Source organism: Ruditapes philippinarum, unplaced genomic scaffold (assembly GCF_026571515.1).
Source record: "Ruditapes philippinarum isolate M1 unplaced genomic scaffold, ASM2657151v2 ctg2469_1_1_1_1, whole genome shotgun sequence".
Taxonomy (NCBI): Eukaryota; Metazoa; Mollusca; class Bivalvia; order Venerida; family Veneridae; genus Ruditapes; species Ruditapes philippinarum.
The window spans coordinates 63038-84389 of record NW_026856709.1 but is presented as its reverse complement, the minus strand read 5'-3'; the positions used below and the strand labels follow the sequence as shown (position 1 = coordinate 84389).

The following is a 21352-nucleotide window of genomic DNA, read 5'->3' as shown; positions in this document are numbered from 1 at the left end:
AAATTGTACATGTATATATCATATATGTTTAAACACACAAAAAAATAACATTAAATATTCTTTATACAGAAATAAAGACATATGATATGGCATAAAAATCAAAACGTTTCGATATATATTTCTTGCCTTCAGAAGTTCTTTCTAGGTCCATGACATCCTTACCACAGCTACCATCACTGATAACTTGATCCAGACTAGGGCTCATTCCTGACTGCTTAGCTGATACAAGCTTCTTACTTTTCCCATCATTTTTACCTACACTGTTTGCTCCATCAGATAAAGTTTCATTATTATTCTGATCTGGTGCATATGGTGCTGTAAAGGACTTACTCAATACATCTTGCAGGAGTGATAAATCTTCTTTGCAGTCATGTTCTGAGTTTTCAATACCTGAATCATCTTGTGAAGTTTCAGTGCTTGTTGCCTGATTAGCAGATATCTTGGAATCTTTACTCAAATCAATGGGCTGTTCACTGCTATGACCAGTGTTCAATAAATTGCCAATGTTAGAACCTGCTGTTACTAGACAGACCTGTTGACCAGGTGTCAATGGATGTGCTCCTACTGTGATTAATTGCAGGGGTATCTGTACAGACGTAAAGGGCTTATTTTCTGATGAGGTTCTTGTGTATGAAATAGGTAGATTCATCCGTACTACTTTTGGTACATTTCCCACTGAAGTCAAAGCAGTACCAGAGCTTGAATTCAAAGCTTTTGACAGTGCTGGACATTTGCACTGACTTGAAGTTGTACAAGCTTTTGGCCCCAACAGTGGTAATTGGTTAAGAGATGTAAATCCTGGCACATTCACACTGGGCTGGAATCCGAAAGTACCATTGGGAAGTTTGACAACTGTCATAGGAATACTGTTAATGAGTGGTACTTTAATGACAGATGCTGTTTTTTGATCATGTTGATTGACTTGTGTAGAACTAGTTTCATTGGCAACATTGGTGCTTGTTTTAGAGGATGATTCATTTTCTGAATTTGCTTTAAAGAAGAATGGGGGAGAAATTTAAAAGTACATAATATATATTTATCAATAATATCAAAATTCAAACTGAAGTAACATTATTCTGCAAAAAAAAAAAGATCAACAGAGCAAGGCAACATTCACAGACACAACCAGACATTCACAGACACAAGGCAAGGCCACACTTTCAGGATACTTAGATAGCACTGAAATCAAACTCAAGTTCCATTGACAATTTAAGCAACTTTAAAGTATATTTTAAAATACAACAAAATTAAATACCAATTTGTTTCATAACTTCGATCTCTGTCTTGTTTCTCTGTGCACAAGAACCATCCCGACACTTCCTGACAACCATTCTAACATTTTCTTCTGTAATTCCAAACTGCCTACAGCCAATTGTATACTTTTCCCCTAGCTTTCAAATAAAAGAAATTACATATTTTTTTTAAATGAAACATTTCAATCTTTATCAATTAATTCTACTGGTTCAACAAAGATAATTATATAATTAATCAACAACAAAAACAAGAGAAATCGCTCACCTGTATATGGGCCCCTGGGCCAAGGCCAATTTTATAACTTGGGGCTTTTATTTGAACAAACTTGGTAGACACCCATTAGAAGATGTTTCTAAGCTCTAGCTCTTTGGGGTTTTTATAAGAAGATTTTTTAAGTTTTTACTATATACATATTGGGAAAAACAATGACCCCCCCCTGGGATGGGCCATTTTGACCCAAGGGCTTTTATTTTAACAAACTTGGTAGACACTCACTAGAAGATATGCTTGGTATCTCAACTATATTAGCTCTTTGGCTTTTTCATTTTTTAAGTTTTTACTCAACACATATAAGGAAAATCAATGACCTCTTGGGCGGGCCAATTTTAACCCAAGGGCCCTTATTTGAACAAACTTGGTAGACACCCATTAGAAGATGTTTCATGCTAAATATTTTAGCTCTAGCTCGTTGGGGTTTTAAAAAGAAGATTTTTTAACTTTCTACTATATACATAAAGGGAAAAACAATGACCCCTAGGGGCGGGGCTAATTTTTACCCAAGGGCTTTTATTTGAAAAAAATTGTTGACACCCACTAGAAAATGTTTTATGCATTATATCTAAGCTCTAGCTATTTTGTTTTTTTAAAAGAATTTTGTTTTTAATTTTTTACTATATATCTTTATGTTTGCAACACTGCATTATAATTATGTAATTATGTATAGCAACGAAGAAGATCACAAATGAAAAGGTCAATATGTTCGAATGAGCAAGTAATTTGGAAATTTTACTCAAAACTATCAGATTTTTTTTTAAAAAAAAGTTGATGAAAAATGGAATAAAAGGTTTTTCTGAAACATTATTATACAATATGTAGGGCAATTGCAAGCTTAATTATCAAAGTTTAATTAAGCACCTCAAACTCCCCATTTAAAGGTAAAATTGACCGTTCTCCATTTAAATAGATAAGTTTTCCACAGAAATCCGTAACGTTTTCAAGGAACTCTGTGACAGTTATCATAAGAACTCAAAACAAGTTATCATAAGAACTCCATCCTTCGTGTAACACTTCCTTCCCCGTGATATTGAAAATGGAATAAAATGCAAGGTGATTTTGAGCAATTGAAAGTACATGTGCAAACTTTTTCAAAAAAGCATTTATTAACTTGGTGGCTGATTTGTGCCATTTGTGTTTTCGCTCCACAACCCCGCCAAGCGAAAAGTCGAAAATTAACAAGCTAAAATACCTGTGGTCCGGAGCAAATAGTCGCCAATTAGCAGGGGCGCGGGACGAAGTTAAATAAATAAAATTTTGTCCCTCGGGGCTGCGGAGTGTGATTAAGAATTAATCAAAGAGCGAAAAGATGTGATCAGCGCCCTAGGTAATTGGCGTGTTTTCAATTTGCGCCCCGGGCCATTTTAACTTTTAAATTCTCGACTTTTCCCTTGACAGGACCGCGGGGCAAAAACATGCTAATTAGCGGGGCGGGGCGGGGAGCGCAGTTTTATCAATTAAACTTCACCCTGTGCCCCCGCTAATTAGCGTTTTTGCTCCACGCCTCCAACTTTTTATATCTTAAATTTTGCTGCGCGCCCCAACAGGGCAAAGTTTTATATTCTTAAACTTTGTCCCGCGCCAGCGCTAATTAATGACTTTTCGCTCTGCGTCCTTGCCATTTTAATTTGTTAATTCTCGACATTATGCTTGGCGGGGTTGCAGAGTGAAAATACAAATGGCACAAATCAGCCACCATAGATAAGTGTATGTGATAAACATTTTATTTAATTTTTGAGGCTTTCTGCGCTCCACAAACCCAAGTGCCTGTGCCATATATTTACCTTTTGAATGGTCTTTGTCAAGTTCAAATGTTTATTTCCTCGGCTCTTATGGGCTTCCATAATTGCTTCTTCATATCTAGTCAATGGAAGAACTATCTTAGAATTAGACTTAAAAATCAACTCGTTGTCATATTCCCTGTAAGTTAATCGCTTAGCTATAGATTTAAAGCGAGAATATGCCACTTTTGCTATGTTTGACTTTGTTTTACCTTGGTCCGCACTCAAGTTTCCAGCAAAACCGGCATTTTTCAGAGTTTTTCGACTGGGTTTATTAAAGTCTTTAAGAAATGCCACAAAAATATTATATTGCTCTAATGTCAATGTTGTTCCTCGCTCTTTTTTCATTGTGGAGTTGTTAGATTTTGACATTTTTCTTAAATTTTCATTAATATCCATGTGCGCAGACACTTTTATTGGTCGCCTTGATTACTGTATTTAACATTTCATTCAGTGCATATTCTTTGACAATTAACCGAGTTAATCAAAATATCGGAATTTGGAACTTTTCGCGGATTTTTTTATACTGTATGTAGCTTACGTAATATGTAGCACATAAAATGTATCTCCAGTTTTTCGGGAATGACTTTTAGGCCTATATCTTTTAATATCTTTGATTTAAATGGTTACTGTGCATGGTTACATACTAACAGCAAAATCATCTAACAGTGATTTTGCTGGATAGGGTACTCTTCGTAATTAATGTACTGGTCACTGCGTAGAAGTTTGTACTCACAGATCAATTTCATTTCTTCATTTCTATTGAAATAATGATTTTGACGTGTTATACATTCTTTAAAATACAGAAAGGATTAATTTTTCTGGGCTTTAAATCTTTATATAGATTATTTTAATCAAAATTCTAATGTTTAGGTGCTTTCGTAGAAATCTTTACTACCCTGGAATTAATACAACTTTTATTCCTTCTTTAAACTTTAATTTATTTAATTTTTAACATAATAACTTCTCAATTAAAGTTAACTGAACAAAACAAAAGAACTATTCCTTTCATTCCCGATGCACTGCACGTAAAAAACATGAAAATCTTGTCAACATAAACCCGCCTGTGTCAAACCCGGCGTTACAATAATTCAGTAACAAGCCGGCGGATCAAAATTGAATAAACATATTAACATATTCGCATGCTTCGCGACATCTTTTAGACATACATTATTCTTCTTGTCAGTAAAACGTCCAGTTGACTATATATTTTCCAAATGATCGCATATCATATTGGTTCATCAGTTTATATTGATATCGCAGTAAGCTTTTGCTTTATATTAGAAATTCAAGAAGTTAATGCAGTTGATTCTGATGTTTCAGATAGCTTGTTTAGGTTAACATACATGAGTATATGGAAGCTGTCTAGATATTTCTATACATAATGAATCTTTAGTTAAGAAAATTTGTCGAAAGTCAAATCAGGTTATAGTTATAGAAAATTTATTGGCTGCAAGATCATTACAGCTAATCTATTTCATGGAAATGGCTGTGTTTTATGAAAGAAGTAATAATTTCTTCCCAGATTTAATCGTATTTATAACTTTCCTTTATTAGGCCTATTTTTCTTATAAATATATTTTTTGCATAAGAATGGGATATTGTTATAATTATTTACAATCTTATATTAGCTTAGAAAGGAAGTTTTGATTGCAAATACAATTGCTATCACAATGCAAATACATGTAAATCTATGTATAACAAATCTCTCGTAATGGCATTAACTGACATTCTTTTTAAAAAATGTTTCTATTGATACCGTCAAAGAATAATTAACACTGTTAAAGAATTATATTATTTTATTTCATGCTTTCCAGTGTTTTATTGTAATTTATTTCATGCCTTCAAGTGTTTTATTGTAATATATCAGATGATTATATTCTGATAAACCACCAGTGAAATTTATAAATTATAATTTTCACTGTAGCCGGACTATATCTTAATGCGGATGAAAAGAAAATCATAACTAAATGGAATAACAGGCAGAAATAAATGCCGTCACACGTAAAATTTGCTTCTTTAGGCAAAGAAAGTCGATGTCACCATACATCATTTTAAAAATGTAACAAAATTAGAGAAATTTAAAAGAACTATATTTCAAAATTGATGATGTGACGTCATGATGTGATGACGTCACAAAGGAGAATGCGCGACGTTACGCGGTAAAATCAGTAAAAAAAATACTAAAAATCACTTAAAAAGCATGAAATAAAAAGAACATTTATTTGTTTTACATACAAGATTGAAATAAATTTCATTCGTGAACACCAGCTATTATATTTTCACTCGTGGCTACGCCACTCGTGAAAATATTGCATCTGGTGTTCACTCAGTGAAATTATATTTCAATCTTACATGCAAAACAAACAAATATCCTCTATATATTCAACGTCTTATGCCAAATGTAATATCACAATTTCAAAATTCTCCGATTCTGATTTTTCTTTTAACAATTCTATTGCCCATAGTTCTTAATTCTGTATTTAAAGACTAACATAATAATAATAATATATGATTTATGACATGGCATGTCAGTTACATATTACAATTTTAATCATAAACGGTAAATGATAATCCTTTTCTTTCTTTTTTGCCACTGTGATCCTTCAGTTAACCATACATGTATACAAGTAGGTAAATACATATATCACATACTGTATCTGAAGATAGGAGGGAAAATTGATGAATAATATAAATTAAAGTAGACAAGCCATTTCATACTTGATATATTTGAAGCTTACTATTGAATCAACATCATGTGCTTTGCATATCTTTGTCTGTAAATAGCATGTGGGAAATTAACAGGAAACGGCAAAACATAAATATCGCAAAACAGACCGCTTTAAATAATTGTCCTCATTATTGTCAAACCATGGCTTTGATTAAGTCACCCTGATTGAAATATTTTGTCAGAAATTGCTAGAAAGGATATGTTCAGTGTAACTGACAATTGATTCTGTAATTTTACCTCGGTGTTTAATGAGAAATACATCCTGATTGTTCCACGCTACGCTGTATAAGTGTCAGTCAAGCAATTATTTATCGACGAGTTGTCACACACCGTAATGTAATGAAAACTAAATTAACTTAATTGATATTAAATCGGAGATTTTCTTTCTAAATAATTTAAATTAACAAACCCTTTCTAAATATAAAACAAAATCGGATGAATAACACACAAAATTTTCAAATGGAGTAATGGTAATATTTAAAATGTATTTAGATTTATTATTAATACGTAATATTTTATTACCTAAAACAAATACGCTCGTTTTTTTTCTATTTTAATAGTAAATGTAAATCATTTGTATTTATTAGGCATTTTTATCTAATTATCGTAACAAATCATTTGATACATTAATGAAACCTGTACAAAATGTATCTTTATGATCTTTTAAGGGCAAACTTATGTTTTGGTAAACTGTATGCTTCAGATAATGTAAAAGTTATATCAATTTTATACTCATGGATTTTTTTCAGTTATTGAAGAAAAACACAAGTTAATGTGAGATACTGTGCTGCAAGTCATATTTCTGGATTAAATCATAATGGCCCCAGTTGACACTAGTCTATTGTCAACTACTATCATACTGTTAGTTATCATAATTCGTATATTCCAAGTATATTCCGAAATCACAACTGGAGTTGCAAAACGGAGAACTAACTTAGATGATAAAATTTCGGACTTTCGTATGTTGTGGGAATTTAACAGAAAGGGAACGCCATTATGTATTGGAGAATGCTCTCGGGATGAAAGATGTGCAAGTGTGTTTTATAACAAAATGACCGGACATTGTCAAGGCCATTCAATAACATTTGGTGACCCACTAGCCATTACAGATAGTCCAAATTACCGCTACTATCTACGGCCACACGGTATGTAACATATTTAGTTAGTTTTTATATTAAGAAATTACAAGAAGCATGACGTATCATATCAATTATTCGGAGAAAATATTAGCTTTTTATATATTAATTAAACAATTAAATAAAAGGAATGCTGAAATATTTCACGATGAACATTTTGCATATTTTGTATTGTTAAAAGAAAATACCATTGATTCCAGTGTAATACAAATAAACAGTATCATTGAGCTGGCTAGACCGTTAGTTATGTTTTTACAAAACTGTTTTCCATTACAGACGACAATGTGTAATTACCTAAATTAACTGTATGGCACTAGTCATGATAAAAAGTTCAATTTTAACAGTATTCAAATTCAGATAGATAGATAATCTTGATGAAGATTTTTAGAAATGAAAATTAAAAAACAAAATTGATATAAACAAAACTAAAACTTATATATTTTGAAAGAAAATAGAAACAAGAAAATATTTAAATTGTCTATCAATGGAGAAAATGTTTGTATCTTGGTGTAAAATTCTTATACACATGACATATGCTAAATGATGTAAAGACATAAAATGACCAAGCTCTTAAGGTAAACAATTTGCTGTTGTCGTTATTCTGTACAATTAAGATTTGGATGTTAGGGTTTGTGATATAAAGAAGTTGACAAAATCCATTGCGCATTGTACAACAGTTCTTGGCGGTCGACCATAAACATCCAATTTTGCTGGTTTTGGAGCGCTTGGTCGATTACCCGTTTCTATTTCAGCAACGAGTTTGCTTAGTTATAATGAAATCACCAAATTTGTTAAGTATGCATGGAAAATGATGTGATTTGTTAATTAACAGTAACAAAGTAACCTGGGCATCAGAGATTAGATTAAGAAAAGACACTGGACAGCTGTGAGGACTAACAGATTAAGTTGGTATCGAAACCAAGTCAGTCAGTCCCAGTATTTATGTAACAGCCTGTAAAACTGCTAAAGAAATATCGAAAGTTTATTAAGATATCAGCAAAGGAAACTTCTATATTAGGCGTCTTTTTCAAAATGCTACAATTCGTTATTAAAAATTGAAAAACGAATTATAATATTGCGATAAAAATGTTTAAGATGTTTTAAAATACTCAAAGAAATAAACTTATAATAAATTTCTTCTAAATTGCATTCACCTTAAGTTTTGTATTTTTTCTTTCATTTAATTTTTATTTCATTCAATTCTTATCAGAACCTTATCAGTCATATCTCATCTATGTTAACCTATTAATTTCTATTGATCAAGACCAAGTCAAAAAATTTATTCATTTATTTAGAATTATTAATTTGTTAATTAAAACTTAATAAATTAATTCATTTATTTCATTTAACTTATTTATTTATTTATGTATTTATTTATATACACGGCTGCTGTACATTTATCAAATAAAGGAATTGAGATGTATTATGGATTGTTAAAAAGATTTGTCGTGTATACGAGATTTTTTGCATTATAACCTGTCAAAATCTTTATAACGAATTTGAAATACAGGTGAATTTTAAAGTAAACGTCATAAAACTTAAAGTTTGTCATGTCTAAAGAATTGTTTTTATCCGTTTCCCTTACGAGTAACGCGCCTTGGACGACGCTTTCAATACGATATCCAAGTTGTAATTCTCACGATGAACAAGTAAATGATCCTTCTAATATTTAAAAAGCTGGTTTAAGCATAATATGTCTTGTTTTATACATAATTTATTTTCGTTCGATTCTGTAGGAAGCTATAATTAAGCTTATAGACACACAAACCGTTCCTGGAACCATCCAGTACTGAGCAATTATTGTAAAGTTTCTTGCTCAAGGAAACAACGACTTGCACCTGACGGTGTTGAAGTTCATTAGATTACAAGTCCGACGCGTTAAACACTCGTCTTCTTCTTCTTTTTTTAAGCTGGTTAAGCATAATGTGTCTAAGCGGCCGTATGCACTAATTCATTTCTTACAATTTTGATTTATTATAAAATATATTAGTATCATGGGCTGCTTTCGTTACAGCAATATATTTCACAGATACGGCGTTATTATTGCACAATGCTTGCCTTGTTTTCATATTATTGCATCACAGGATAAATACACAGGCTTAGAAAGTCTCAATCCTTTCCCCAAATTGGCGATTTCTTTCTTTTAATACTTTTGTAGCATGATATACAATTTACAAATAATTTGTCAGTCGTTGCCATTTCATAGATGCTTACATTACATTTGTCTCAGATGCTGTTATGCTTACTAAACATTTATCTAATTATACACTTTCATGGAGCTCCTTTGATATAAGTCTTTATAAATGACAACTCTTGTTACATATAACCGAGTTGTCCTAAATGTTGAACTATTTTTGTAGCTGCTATTGGACGGCGGCATATACATTTAACAAGATTTGACCGTTTCTACCCGTACACCAAATCATAGAGAATCATGGAGAATTTAATACCACATGATAACAAAAAGGACGACAAAAGACCTTAAAGATGGGCGCCTATATGGCACGCCAGATCTGCCACAGCCTATTTTTTGTGTGTGTTACTTATATATAGAATTGAAATAGTATCTCCATGTACCAAGCTCGAAACAAGTGTGTAGGCTCCTGCGGTGTAAAAGAAGAATAATTTGCTCTATTATTCAGGGAAGAGTCTATTTGAGAAGAAAAATAAGAAGTACATTGTGAATTTCGGATACCCCGTTAAACGACGATTCTTAGCATTTTAGAAATGCTCATACTTGAATGAGAGCTATGGCCGTTTGAATAAAAAAGAGATGAAAATCATGAGCAAATAAAATAAACAAAGTAAAGAGCACATCCAAAACAGTAACTATATCCGGCAAAAACAATATTATAATACTGTAATTAAGAATTATTGCAAGAATGTGATATTGTGATAGGATGTACCACATGAGTTGAGTCTTTTGACGTTTTATCTGTGATATGCAGGGTGATTCCCCTTCAATATACCATTTTCTTTAGTCACGGGGAGGAATCACGCCGTTCGTTACCCAAACAAACAAGATGGCGGATGCGGCCAAAAAGTAGGTTTTTCCCTTTTTTCTCTGAAATTCATGATGTTCTTGTGTAAAGGTACATATAACAACCTTCTCCACAATTTTCCTGGCACACAGAAATTTATTTCATGGTGTTTCGTCCCGTACTTCTTCTGAAATGCGCGTCACCAGATTCGAAGCGAGAGAATTTTCCACCGGTTTGATCGTGGTAACGTACGGCTTCTTCACTCAAATTCGCTGTTTCTTTTACATATATGTATATTAACTGAAACCACTGACTTTAAAAAGTTGTAATATGTTGTCAAGTAATCATTCATGCCCATTTTGGCTAGATTTACTGGTGTAAATATTAATATCGGGGCATTTTCCGGAAATGATAACGTATGGCGCATAAAATATCAATGATAACGTACGGCGCATTTTTCTACTTGGTGGATTTCTATTTGTCCAGTCAGCTGATAATAAATTATTTGTATGTAGGAAATGATAGATATTTGTCATCTCAGAAATAAATTATTGAACAATGCTGCACCATCGGGTATCAATATCTTTCTAGCTGGTGGCATAATAGATATTCGTTGTAAATATACCAAGTAAAACACACGTTTATAGTTTGAGAATATTTTTGTATAAAATGCAGAATTTGTGTATTGTTGTCTTCACATTAAATTTCGCCAGTGTTGTGCGATAATTATGGTCTTATCCCCTTATCAGAAAGAAGAAATGCATTCACCAGAGCAAAAATGTTAAAATGGTACGGAAGACTTGATATATTTTCTTTTCCAAAATTACTTTAACAAATTACTGATAAGAAAATCTTAATATTTGAACCACGTCAAACATAAATCAAAGCACAGAAGGCGCTGAATTTGTTTGGGTCTCAGAATGTCAGAAAGGTGAAGGTTGTGAGATTATAAACCAATTTGTTTTTGTAAAGTGCCACCAATGCTTACCAGCGTCTTAATTGTAGTAAATTGGCTATAAGACTAATTTAAACACTGATATTCAATCCAATGTTTATTTGACTTAAACAATTAGAAAAAAATGAGTTGCCTTAACTGGGATTTGAACTCTAGACATCTCGCTTCCTAAGCGAGCGCGCAAACCCCACGGCCACGGTGAAGTTATTTGTTAACAGCCTGTAGAAAACTATATTATTCTATATAGGGTTTGTAACGACGCTAACTGTTGTTAGTCCCCTACCGGTTTACCGGAGGGGACTTTAGGTTTACCCTCCGTCCGTCTGTCCGTCTGTCTGTCCGTCAGTCCGTCCGTCTGTCCGTCCGTCAGTCCGTCCGTCCACAAAACTGGATCCCGCGATAACACAAAAGGTACTGAAAATATTTTAATGAAACTTGGTATATGGATAGATGGCAGTATGGAGATTATGCACGTCTTTTTCTTTTGTTCCTATGTTGAAAATTCTGGTTGCTATGGCAACAAATAGACTGAAAATATGGCAAATTTAACACATAACCTGGATCCCGCGATAACGCAAAAAGTACTGAATTTCTTTTTATGAAACTTGATATATGGATAGATGGTAGTATGGAGATTATGCACGTCTTTTTCTTTTTTTCCTATGCTGAAAATTCTGGTTGCTATGGCAACAAATAGACTGAAAATATGGCAGATTTTACACATAACCTGGATCCAGTGATAACGCAAAAAGTATTGAAAATATTTTTATGAAACTTGACATATGGGTAGATGGCAGTATGGAAATTATGCACATCCTTTTCTTATCTTCCTGTGTTGAAAATTCTGGTTGCTATGGCAACAAATAGACTGAATTTCAAGATTTCTGATTCTAGTTTTTAAGTTTTTTCACTATAAGTTCTTTATTTCTTAAAGTATTTTCTTCAAACTTTAAAAATAAGTTGCTAGTCATCAACCACATCATATGTGACAAAGTTTACAACTCTAGCACAAAATTTATCAGAATTACCTCCCTTGAACTTAAAATTTTCATGAAAAAAAACATTGTTTTTTTTTTTAATAACTTCTTTTTTTCTGAACGTATCTACTTCAAACTTCATATAAATGTTTCTTATTATCACTCAACATTTGTTAGTGTTCAATACTCTAGCAAGACTATTTCCAGAAATATGCCCCTTTTGAACTTAGACTTTTTTTTGAGAAATTGGTAATTTTTACTCCAACTTCTTCAATCATGATAGAATTTTCTTCAAACTCCCACATCATTATAATATGACAAGGTTTATAAATCTAGCATCTATATTTCCAGAATTATCTCCTCCTTAAACTTTTAATTTTTCCTATTTGTTCTTTTAACTTTCATTTACTTCAATTTAAAAATAAATATTCAATACTCATACCTTCATTACTAATTGTTCTTTGTTACACTCACATCATGTTTGACATCGTTATCTCCTTTTTTTTAAATTTTGCTTTTAAAATGTTATATTTTGATAACAGGGATGTTTAAAAAATAACTTTAGACTGTCCTTCAGTCCGTCTGTCTGTCTGTTCACTGTGATCACTTTTTAAGAACTTTTTCAACAAATTTACTTAAAATAGAAACATAAGTGAATGGCCAATGGCCCTTCAGAATGTTGCTTGGGCTCTTACCGGTAGGGGACTTATGGATTGCTTGCAATACTATGATAATTGCTTGTTTAACACAGATGTAAATAATCATGGAGCTTACTATAAGCATATATATCTATAAAGAATAAAACAATTTAGAAATCTTCGACCATTCGGGAATTATTTTGCTTGAAAATTAATGCGCCTGTCATTTGTCCATCTTTACGCAGTGATCTCCCCTGAATTTTTCGGCGATAGTTTACATATAAAGGGAAGTAACCGCTTAAAAAAGCGGACTACTTTCGGCACTTGCAATTAACAGCATTAGAGTCTGAAATTTCGCTACCATTATTTGTTTGGTCTGACGACCCAAACAAATAACAAAACGAAAAGTGATTACGACTAGCTTACACCCAGATGAGATGAGCCTGTGTTTATACAATCTGGTCGCTCATTAAAAGAAAATTCATAAAAGAGAATAATGAATGAGTATAAGTTCTATATTGAATTTATTGAATTAGTTAGAAAATAATGTTTTGCGAAAAAGTTCAATAAATTTATTAAATAAGAAATTTCCAGTTTATTTGACGAAACGTTTTCTATTAAGCGTGACGTTGTGCCACTATGACGTCAGATATATTTGCACGACATATCCGTACAGTTTTTAATTATAATTGATTCGATCAAAACAATTACATCCAATTCATAAATTTGCCTATCATATTTTGGCGTTTTTTTCTCGCAAACGCCCCAACAAAAACAATCAATCTCTTACAAAATAGTATTGCAGGTTTCAGCAATAAAAGAGTGTCATTGAAATTTGCGGTAAACAATTTACCGACCATGATAAAGTTTCAAATCGGATTTGGATTTCGATGTTTTATCCATGCCCGAGAACCCGTCTGAAATCATTAAAGCTAGACCGCTCATGAATGCGCTCAGATGACGTCATTATCTTTATGAAAGAACAGCTGTAAAAATTACTACGCTACTATGATAATAGTGTGTACGAAGTATATGTTAGTAACATACACTTCGTAAACACTATTATCATAGTAGCGTAGTAATCAGTTAGTGTTCATCTGTGTTGTTCTACAGAATTTAGAAACTTTGACAGGAGCGATATAGCGGCCGGAGAATGTTTCTTATTTCCGTAGAACAGCTACGGATGAATACTAACATACTAAGTGTCAAGCTTTATTTAGCTTCATTAATATTTACTTTCTTTCGTCACTATACTTGTCTATTTTACGAACACGGTTCTATTGATCACTATGGAAAATAGAAGTTTATGTAGTGTCCAAATTTATTTCTCACCCAATGAAAGCGCTGTATTTCTTAAAAAAATATGTGCGTTAATTTTCATTGAAGAACAAACATGACAAAAGACGATACTTTATTGAATTCCGTTCATAGTCGATTATAATTCATAGAACAGCATTGTGACGTAATAAAGTGCCAAAAAAGCTTGACACTTAGTATGTTAGTATTCATCCGTAGCTGTTTTACAGAAATTAAAACATCCTTCTGTCGCTATCGCTCCCGTCAAAATCTATAATTTCTATAGAACAGTACGGATGAGCACTAACATATACATAGATATTTGAAATTTGCGATCAAGTTTCACTTTTGACGAAACTTTAAGATCACCAAAGGTGGAAAAGTTGCTCTATATTCGACTATGATATGCAAGAAAACATATCACTCGTGATTACCTATCGGATTTTAATATCCATCCCACTGGCACCTGCACAAGGGCTTAAGTTAGCAAGCATCGTTACAGCCCATTGCGAAAGAGCCCTCGGATCGGATATTTCTATCCGATACAAAAACACATGACAGATATTATGCAAACACTAAATAATATTCAGTTTCTTTATTTGGTTCTAAACATCCTCTTATGTCTGGTAACTGGTAACATAACTTTTCTCTTATATAGAAAATCAATTAAGCAGACAAAAATGCGCCGTACGTTATCATTGTTATTTTGTGCGCCATACGTTATCATTTCCGGAAAATGCCCCGATTTTAATATTTTCAGCGGTTATTCTAGCCAGAATGGGCATGAATACTTTAGATGCCGACATATTACAACTTTTTAATGTCAGTGATTTCAGTTAATATACATATATGTAAACGAAACAGTGAATTTTAGAGAAGAAGCCGTACGTTACCACGATCAAACCGGTGGAAAATTCTCTCGCTTCGAATCTGGTGACGCGCATTTCAGAAGAAGCACGGGACGAAACACTATGAAATACATTTCGGTGTGCCAGGAAAATTGTGGAGAAGGTTGTTATATGTACCTTTACACATGAACATCACGAATTTCAGAGAAAAAAGGGAAAATCCTACTTTTTGGCCGCATCCGCCATCTTGTTTGTTTGGGTAACGAACGGCGTGATTCCTCCCCGTGTTAGTTCCGCCCATTGTTTTCTAGTTTAGGACACGTACACGCATTCTTTTACTTGGGGACCATATGCCGCTTTTCATGGAATGGCACAAACGTGTCACATTGAAGGTCCCATGATAACCACCGTATAAACAAATCTGCGGATGTTTCAAAATTCAAAATATAACTAAAATAAATTTAATATTTAAATGTTGAATTCTGCTTGAACCGGTGCTAGACGGTAATGTGTACTTTCCAGTACCGTCCGTGAACAGCCTCAATCAAACTGAGCCTGCAGCATTTTCAATTTTGTCGTTTTGTGCGTTCTTTAGGGATTCTCTGTGTTTTTTGTTTTTTTTGTTTGTTTTTCTTTTGATTGTGTATTGTTGTATTCTAACTATTCCAACGAGCGAGTAGGCAAGTATGAATACAACTTTACACGATGCAATCCACACAAAGCAACCCCATTTAATTTTTCTTCTTTAAAATACCTTCTGTATACTTAAAACTTAGCTAAGCATATTTCGTTCTCTTTTCTGTTGTGAAAACAAGGACATTTCCTTCACCTCAGTTTTTAGAGTTTTTTATTGTATTTCCCTTACTTAAATGAAATCAGAAATAGCAGAACTCGAAATAATACAACCTTTTCATTGTTCATCATCGCTACCCTCTGCGGAGCATTTACAAGCTCATTTAGTGAATAAAAAGAAACCATCCTCTTCAAGGCACGGCGTTATTTTGGGACGAGTATTTTAAATTTAAGTTGTTATCTTATATATGTGACAGTGTGATAAATCTTCCCGCTGTTTCAGGTTAATGGAATCGTTAATCATGTCTATAGAGCCAGTTAATATCTGTATTTGTTTTATGGCAGATTCACTCGAATCTAATGATGGGTGACTGATGGTTGTAAAATATCATACAAGATTATCAGGTGTCACAATGCTGTATTTTTTTCTTAATCTTTGTGGTGACCTCTTTACGTTTAAACGTTAAAAGCAAAACAAGGTCTTAGTCATTTTTCCTAATTAGATTTATTAACGAGAACTAAGAATATTTAAATAGGTATTTTATTGTTTCTAGCAAATATTGTATTATGATGAAAACTGAAACTTTCAAATGTTTGGTTATACTGACTGTATATAATATCCAACTGTCTATCCAAAAGTAATTGAAATGACTTTGGCCATAACAACGAGCAAAAACAATTATTTCTTTGATTTTTGTGGTATCTTTCTTTTGTTTGTAATAGTCTCTGATTAAATTTTGCTGACAATAAACTGATATATCAATGATAAAATATTTAAGGATAAGTGTAGCTATCAGCGTGTTATGTCCCTGGTTAAAATTTAAACAGAAAACTACTATACTCTGTATGACATATTTGCTATTCATTATAAAAAAATCAAAAGCAAATACGATGAATTTTATATCTTTTCTAAGTAAAAATTATTTTTTGCAGGAGAAAATTACATCGGAGACTCTTGCTTGGATAGCAACGAGTGTGTGACTGTTAATTCGGAATGTCGGACAGGGATTTGCCAGTGTATACCTGGATATAGTTTCTCCCCCAAAACACACGAATGTAAAGGTAAATCAACAATCTCTTTCTTCTTCATAAAAGAAGCTTGTTTAACGCGTAATATTAAGAGCCTAAATGGAAATCTGTTTACTGAAATCAAGCATGATGCTCCTGATATAAAAGTGTAAACATCAATTTACGTACGCAGTTTCTGTACCCAGTGGATACACGAGCATTTATAATATGCTTGATATTGACATAACGTAAATAATGCTCTTTTACAGAATATTTTAATCAAGCGTTGAGGAGTACACGCTGTGACCATCAGCCTCGTTCGTATATTTGTTATTACGAATGCTGCGTTTTTTATATAAAAGTATGCGTAATGGAGTATGATTAAATTTCTCAACTTAAAACAACCAATGAATGGGACCAATTAATTTTAGTATCCGTTAAGCATTCTGCCATGCTAAGATCTGTATATGATAGAATATAACTAAAAACTTTGATTACGTAGCTATTTCAAATCGCTGCAGTATTACCGGATATTAATCTGGTAACTGATAATTGCTGTGTTTTGACAGGCCACCTTTGGTCTAAGGCATGCAGTGCTTTTATTTGTAATAACAACTGTTCATTCTAAATAACTTTTATCAGTTTCAAAAGAAGTCCTATTATCATTCCGTGGTTGTTTTGGGTACATACTGCTACAACTACTACTATGTGAAATATATTCTGTCTTCAACGTTACCGATTTGCTTGCTCCTTTTCTATGATTATATTTGTGATATTATATAGATTTTACTATTTTCTTCAATATTTTAAGATTTCATACTTTTAATGATTATGTTATCTGTCAGTGCATAGTCCTTACTATTGGGTGTGGCTTGTGTCAGGAACTGCGTTCTTTGATCGTCGTCTTGCCTTCTTGATTTTTGTTCCCATTTTTTTTGTATCATTTCTATAGGGAAAGTTTGGTTTATGTACAAATCAAGACAATTGATGGCAATCTTCCTGCTTTAATTATGTAATCGATTCAACATTTCAGTTTTGAACATTGATACGAGATAGTTAAATGCGCAGAATTATAAGCATAGTCCAATTCTTATTATTTCCGGTCATCTGAGAATCAAATTCACATTAGAGAAAAACAATATGTTTTGATCCGAGATATTTTGTTTTCAACCAAATCGTCACGAAAACATTTGTCCCGACCTTTATCTAAACCGGTGGGTATTTGAGTTACATGTTTTAAGTGGTGACATTTTATGGGTACCTCTCACCTCACCAAAATAACAGCTCTTATAAATGCGGGATATAATTTTCTATACGTAACACATCTGTCGTTTTATATATAATTTCAGAATGTACAAACTATGGAAACGATTATTGGGAAATCATGGATCATTATATCAGCAAGAAAAATATGGAGACCTTCGATGGCTTAACTTTACAAGAGTGTTTTAACCTTTGTAATTCACGCACGGACTACACGTGTGTTTCATTGGAGTACGGACGAGCTACGCAAGTGTGTTATTTGGCAAACATTACAGTTTTACAATACCCGGAACGTTGGTATCACGATTCAGTTCAAACTTTTGTGATCGCTTACTATCAAAGAGATTGCGAGTAACTCGATATATATCACAAAATATAGTTTTCATGCAAGATATGGAACACAATATCGTTTTCCCCTTATCAAGAATATCATATTATTTATCCTTATATCTTCAATTGCAGCGAATAGGTCCTTCACGATACCCCTTACAAAGTTATCCAATACAGCAATGCTATGGCATATCTATACAGTCATCAATCTCGGACATTGACTACTAAGGCCTTAATTACCTATTCCTGCCAGCGATGGCACAAAGTCAATAAAAACAGGTTTATCTTTGTAGGAAGATAGTTCACTTTTAACAGATAACCAATTGCTGAAACTGATAATACTTTCCAGTCCTTTACAAAATTTCGATTCTATTAACAACATGATAGAACTTAATCAAGACTGAGTTCGAGAGTGGGTCATTATGATTGTTATGCAGTGGTCAATTAATTTAACAATTGAACAAACATTTTACAATTTTCTGCTTCAACCCTTCGGAATGTTTTTCTTAAGAAATATAAAGTTTCAGATGTTTAATCAAATTTTTAAATGCTTCAACATAGTCCTCCTTATAGGTATACTTTTCAATCACTGAAAAAGATCCAAATCCATCTCTTCTCTTGAAGCGATGACCAGCAATATGGTTTTTTTGTCAAGGAAAGAAGAAAGTCACAGGTACCAAGTAGTGAGAAAACGATGGATATAGTCAAACTTCATTAAAGTGTGTTCGATTTTTCTTAACACGACGCCTCTATGATACTTAGATGTGATAGAACGGCCTCTAGAACAGGAATTTGGACATCATTTCTACGAGTATAGAAAAAACTTAAATAACTTTTTTGATGTTTGACAATTGCTTGTAAATGCATGGTCGACGGACAGTTTTTGTGAAATCTTTTTGTTATAGATGTTAGCAAATAAGGTATCCATCTGGCAGTAATTCGCCTAACTTTCAAGCGATTCTTCAAAATCGTACGAGATATCCCAGCGATATAGGCTATCTGAGTAAATGAAAGTCTGGCATCTTTGTCAATGCTGAGTTTGACTTTATGAATGTTTTTGTCGTTATCAGAATTGCAGGAATTTTCAATTCACTCATGCCCTTTTTTGAATGTGTGCATCAACCTCGAAACAGTTGCATTAGATACTTCATTGGTACCTTGAATATTACAAATATCATTATAAACATTTTAGCATATTTTCCTAGTTTTACCCGAGCTTTAATGTAAGTCCGTATTTCAGCACTTTTAACTGAGCGTTTACTAGCCATTATTTACATAAAGTTACCCGTGCAAGGTATTTTCAATGTGAATAAAATTCTTAATCGATAGACTGCCCACATGATTCTAGTATTATTTGAAATCAGATGTTTTGAAGCATATCATACCTTACAAAAACACAAGAATCACGAGCTAAATTAGAAAATATACATTATATTGCGTTACATATTGACTCACGCTTGAACAACCACTTTACTAGTATACATGTATAATATTACATTCAAAAGTCAATTATAATGCAAATTCGCAAATTTGTAAATAAAAAGATCACGTCTAAAGTTACGACTGTTATTGATTCTATGTAGCAATGCATTATTTGTATAGGTCATTCATCCAAAGTCGCACGACATTTTCTATCAAAAGTCTTTAAAAACGTGTTGTTAAATGACATAGATACACATTTTTCTTACAAAATACATATATACCTTTTTGACCACATGCAGTGTATAAAGTATCAATTTAAAAGAAGTTGTGTTCAAGACGGATATAGGTCTACAGAGAGTAGGTTCTCTTGCAGTTGCAGATAAAATTTAAATGCGACCGCTGACTGAAATAATTAAGCCAATCACTTCATGATGCAAATACATTGAAGTTGCATTTTACAACACATTCAAACTAGATTTACGACAGAAGTGCGTGTTTTTATTACCGGAAATGTGCAGTTATCTATGTAGATTGGTAATCAATAGGCGTTTTAATCAAAGAAAACTATTTTATCTAAATAAAATGTGAAAACGTCGATTTCAATCACATCTGTTTTCCCCTAAACAATGCTGAAACTGCCGCCACATTACGATGATAGCTGTTTATAGCCATTTCAACTTCGAAGAGAAAATTGACATATTAAAATGTTTAAAATCCAATTACGGTAGATAATTTAATGTTGATTTTTTTTATAGTTTGTATTTCTATGACAGTCACACTGTTAAACAATTTAGAATAAAACCCTCTACAAACTGAAGTGTTTTCATATTGGAAAGTGAAAAGAATATTTTGTATTTCAAAATATAAGTCACATTGCAGAACAAATGCCTATTGCTAATGAGTGATATTTTACTTATATCTAAAAAGTGTCTTGTTGATCTATAGCGTCATTATTTCTCAAACATATAATGGCTGAATCTTGATATTTCTTCTTTATGTATTTGTCGTTTGAATTCAATGATTTTAATATGATTGAATAAATCATAAATTCTTTCTGGTTGCTTCTTTATAATCTGTGAAAAAAATTGATAGTGTTTATTTGTGGCAAAAGCTTAGGAATGCAAATGTAAGCACAAAATTTGTATTCGCTATAAAGTCAATGTACTCAGCGGTCAAATCGTTTGTAAGGTATAATTCGACTAATTCTAACTTTATAAATTCAAACATTGAAGTGAAGCAAGGTGACCCCGCCAGCAGCTTTTTGTGTATCTTCTTTCTAATTGATTTTGACAAATAAAACTAATATTAATGTTAATGGAATTGCATTGGTAGCGTTCAATTATTTTATTGCATTTTGCCGATGACGCAGTTATATTTTCTCAAGATCCAAAATCCCAACAGTCAATGCTGAACGTCATAGAAGAATGTAGCAATATATGGGGCTTACTTTACGACAAAATACCAGCATAACAAAAGCTTTGATTTTGAAAAGTGATAATCATATAGAATAAGTAGATTCTTTAAATTATTTGGATGTTAACTTATATAAAATGGCAATTGAAATCGAACACAAAAGCGAATAGCCCAACAAGGTTTGTACTCCTTGCATGAACAATTTGTTCATTGTTTTTTGTTGTTGTTTTTTTCAGACGTTTGATCATATTTTA

General features: G+C 32.6%; 2 protein-coding genes across 2 annotated transcripts; one reads left to right on the top strand and one right to left on the bottom strand.

The window, feature by feature from the left end:
- Positions 1–61: 61 nt before the first annotated feature.
- Positions 62–3743, bottom strand: LOC132747458 (uncharacterized). The gene is made up of 3 exons (XM_060736851.1): positions 3312–3743; positions 1256–1391; positions 62–990 (listed from the first exon to the last, which is right to left on the bottom strand). The coding sequence occupies exons 1-3, from the start codon at positions 3705–3707 to the stop codon at positions 62–64; spliced, it is 1461 nt and encodes a 486-aa protein (XP_060592834.1). The 5' UTR covers positions 3708–3743.
- A 2439-nt stretch (positions 3744–6182) lies between these two features.
- On the top strand, positions 6183–20667 carry LOC132747459 (uncharacterized). The gene is made up of 4 exons (XM_060736852.1): positions 6183–6509; positions 6789–7184; positions 16596–16724; positions 18020–20667. The coding sequence occupies exons 2-4, from the start codon at positions 6857–6859 to the stop codon at positions 18286–18288; spliced, it is 726 nt and encodes a 241-aa protein (XP_060592835.1). The 5' UTR covers positions 6183–6509; positions 6789–6856; the 3' UTR covers positions 18289–20667.
- The last annotated feature ends 685 nt before the right edge of the window (positions 20668–21352 follow it).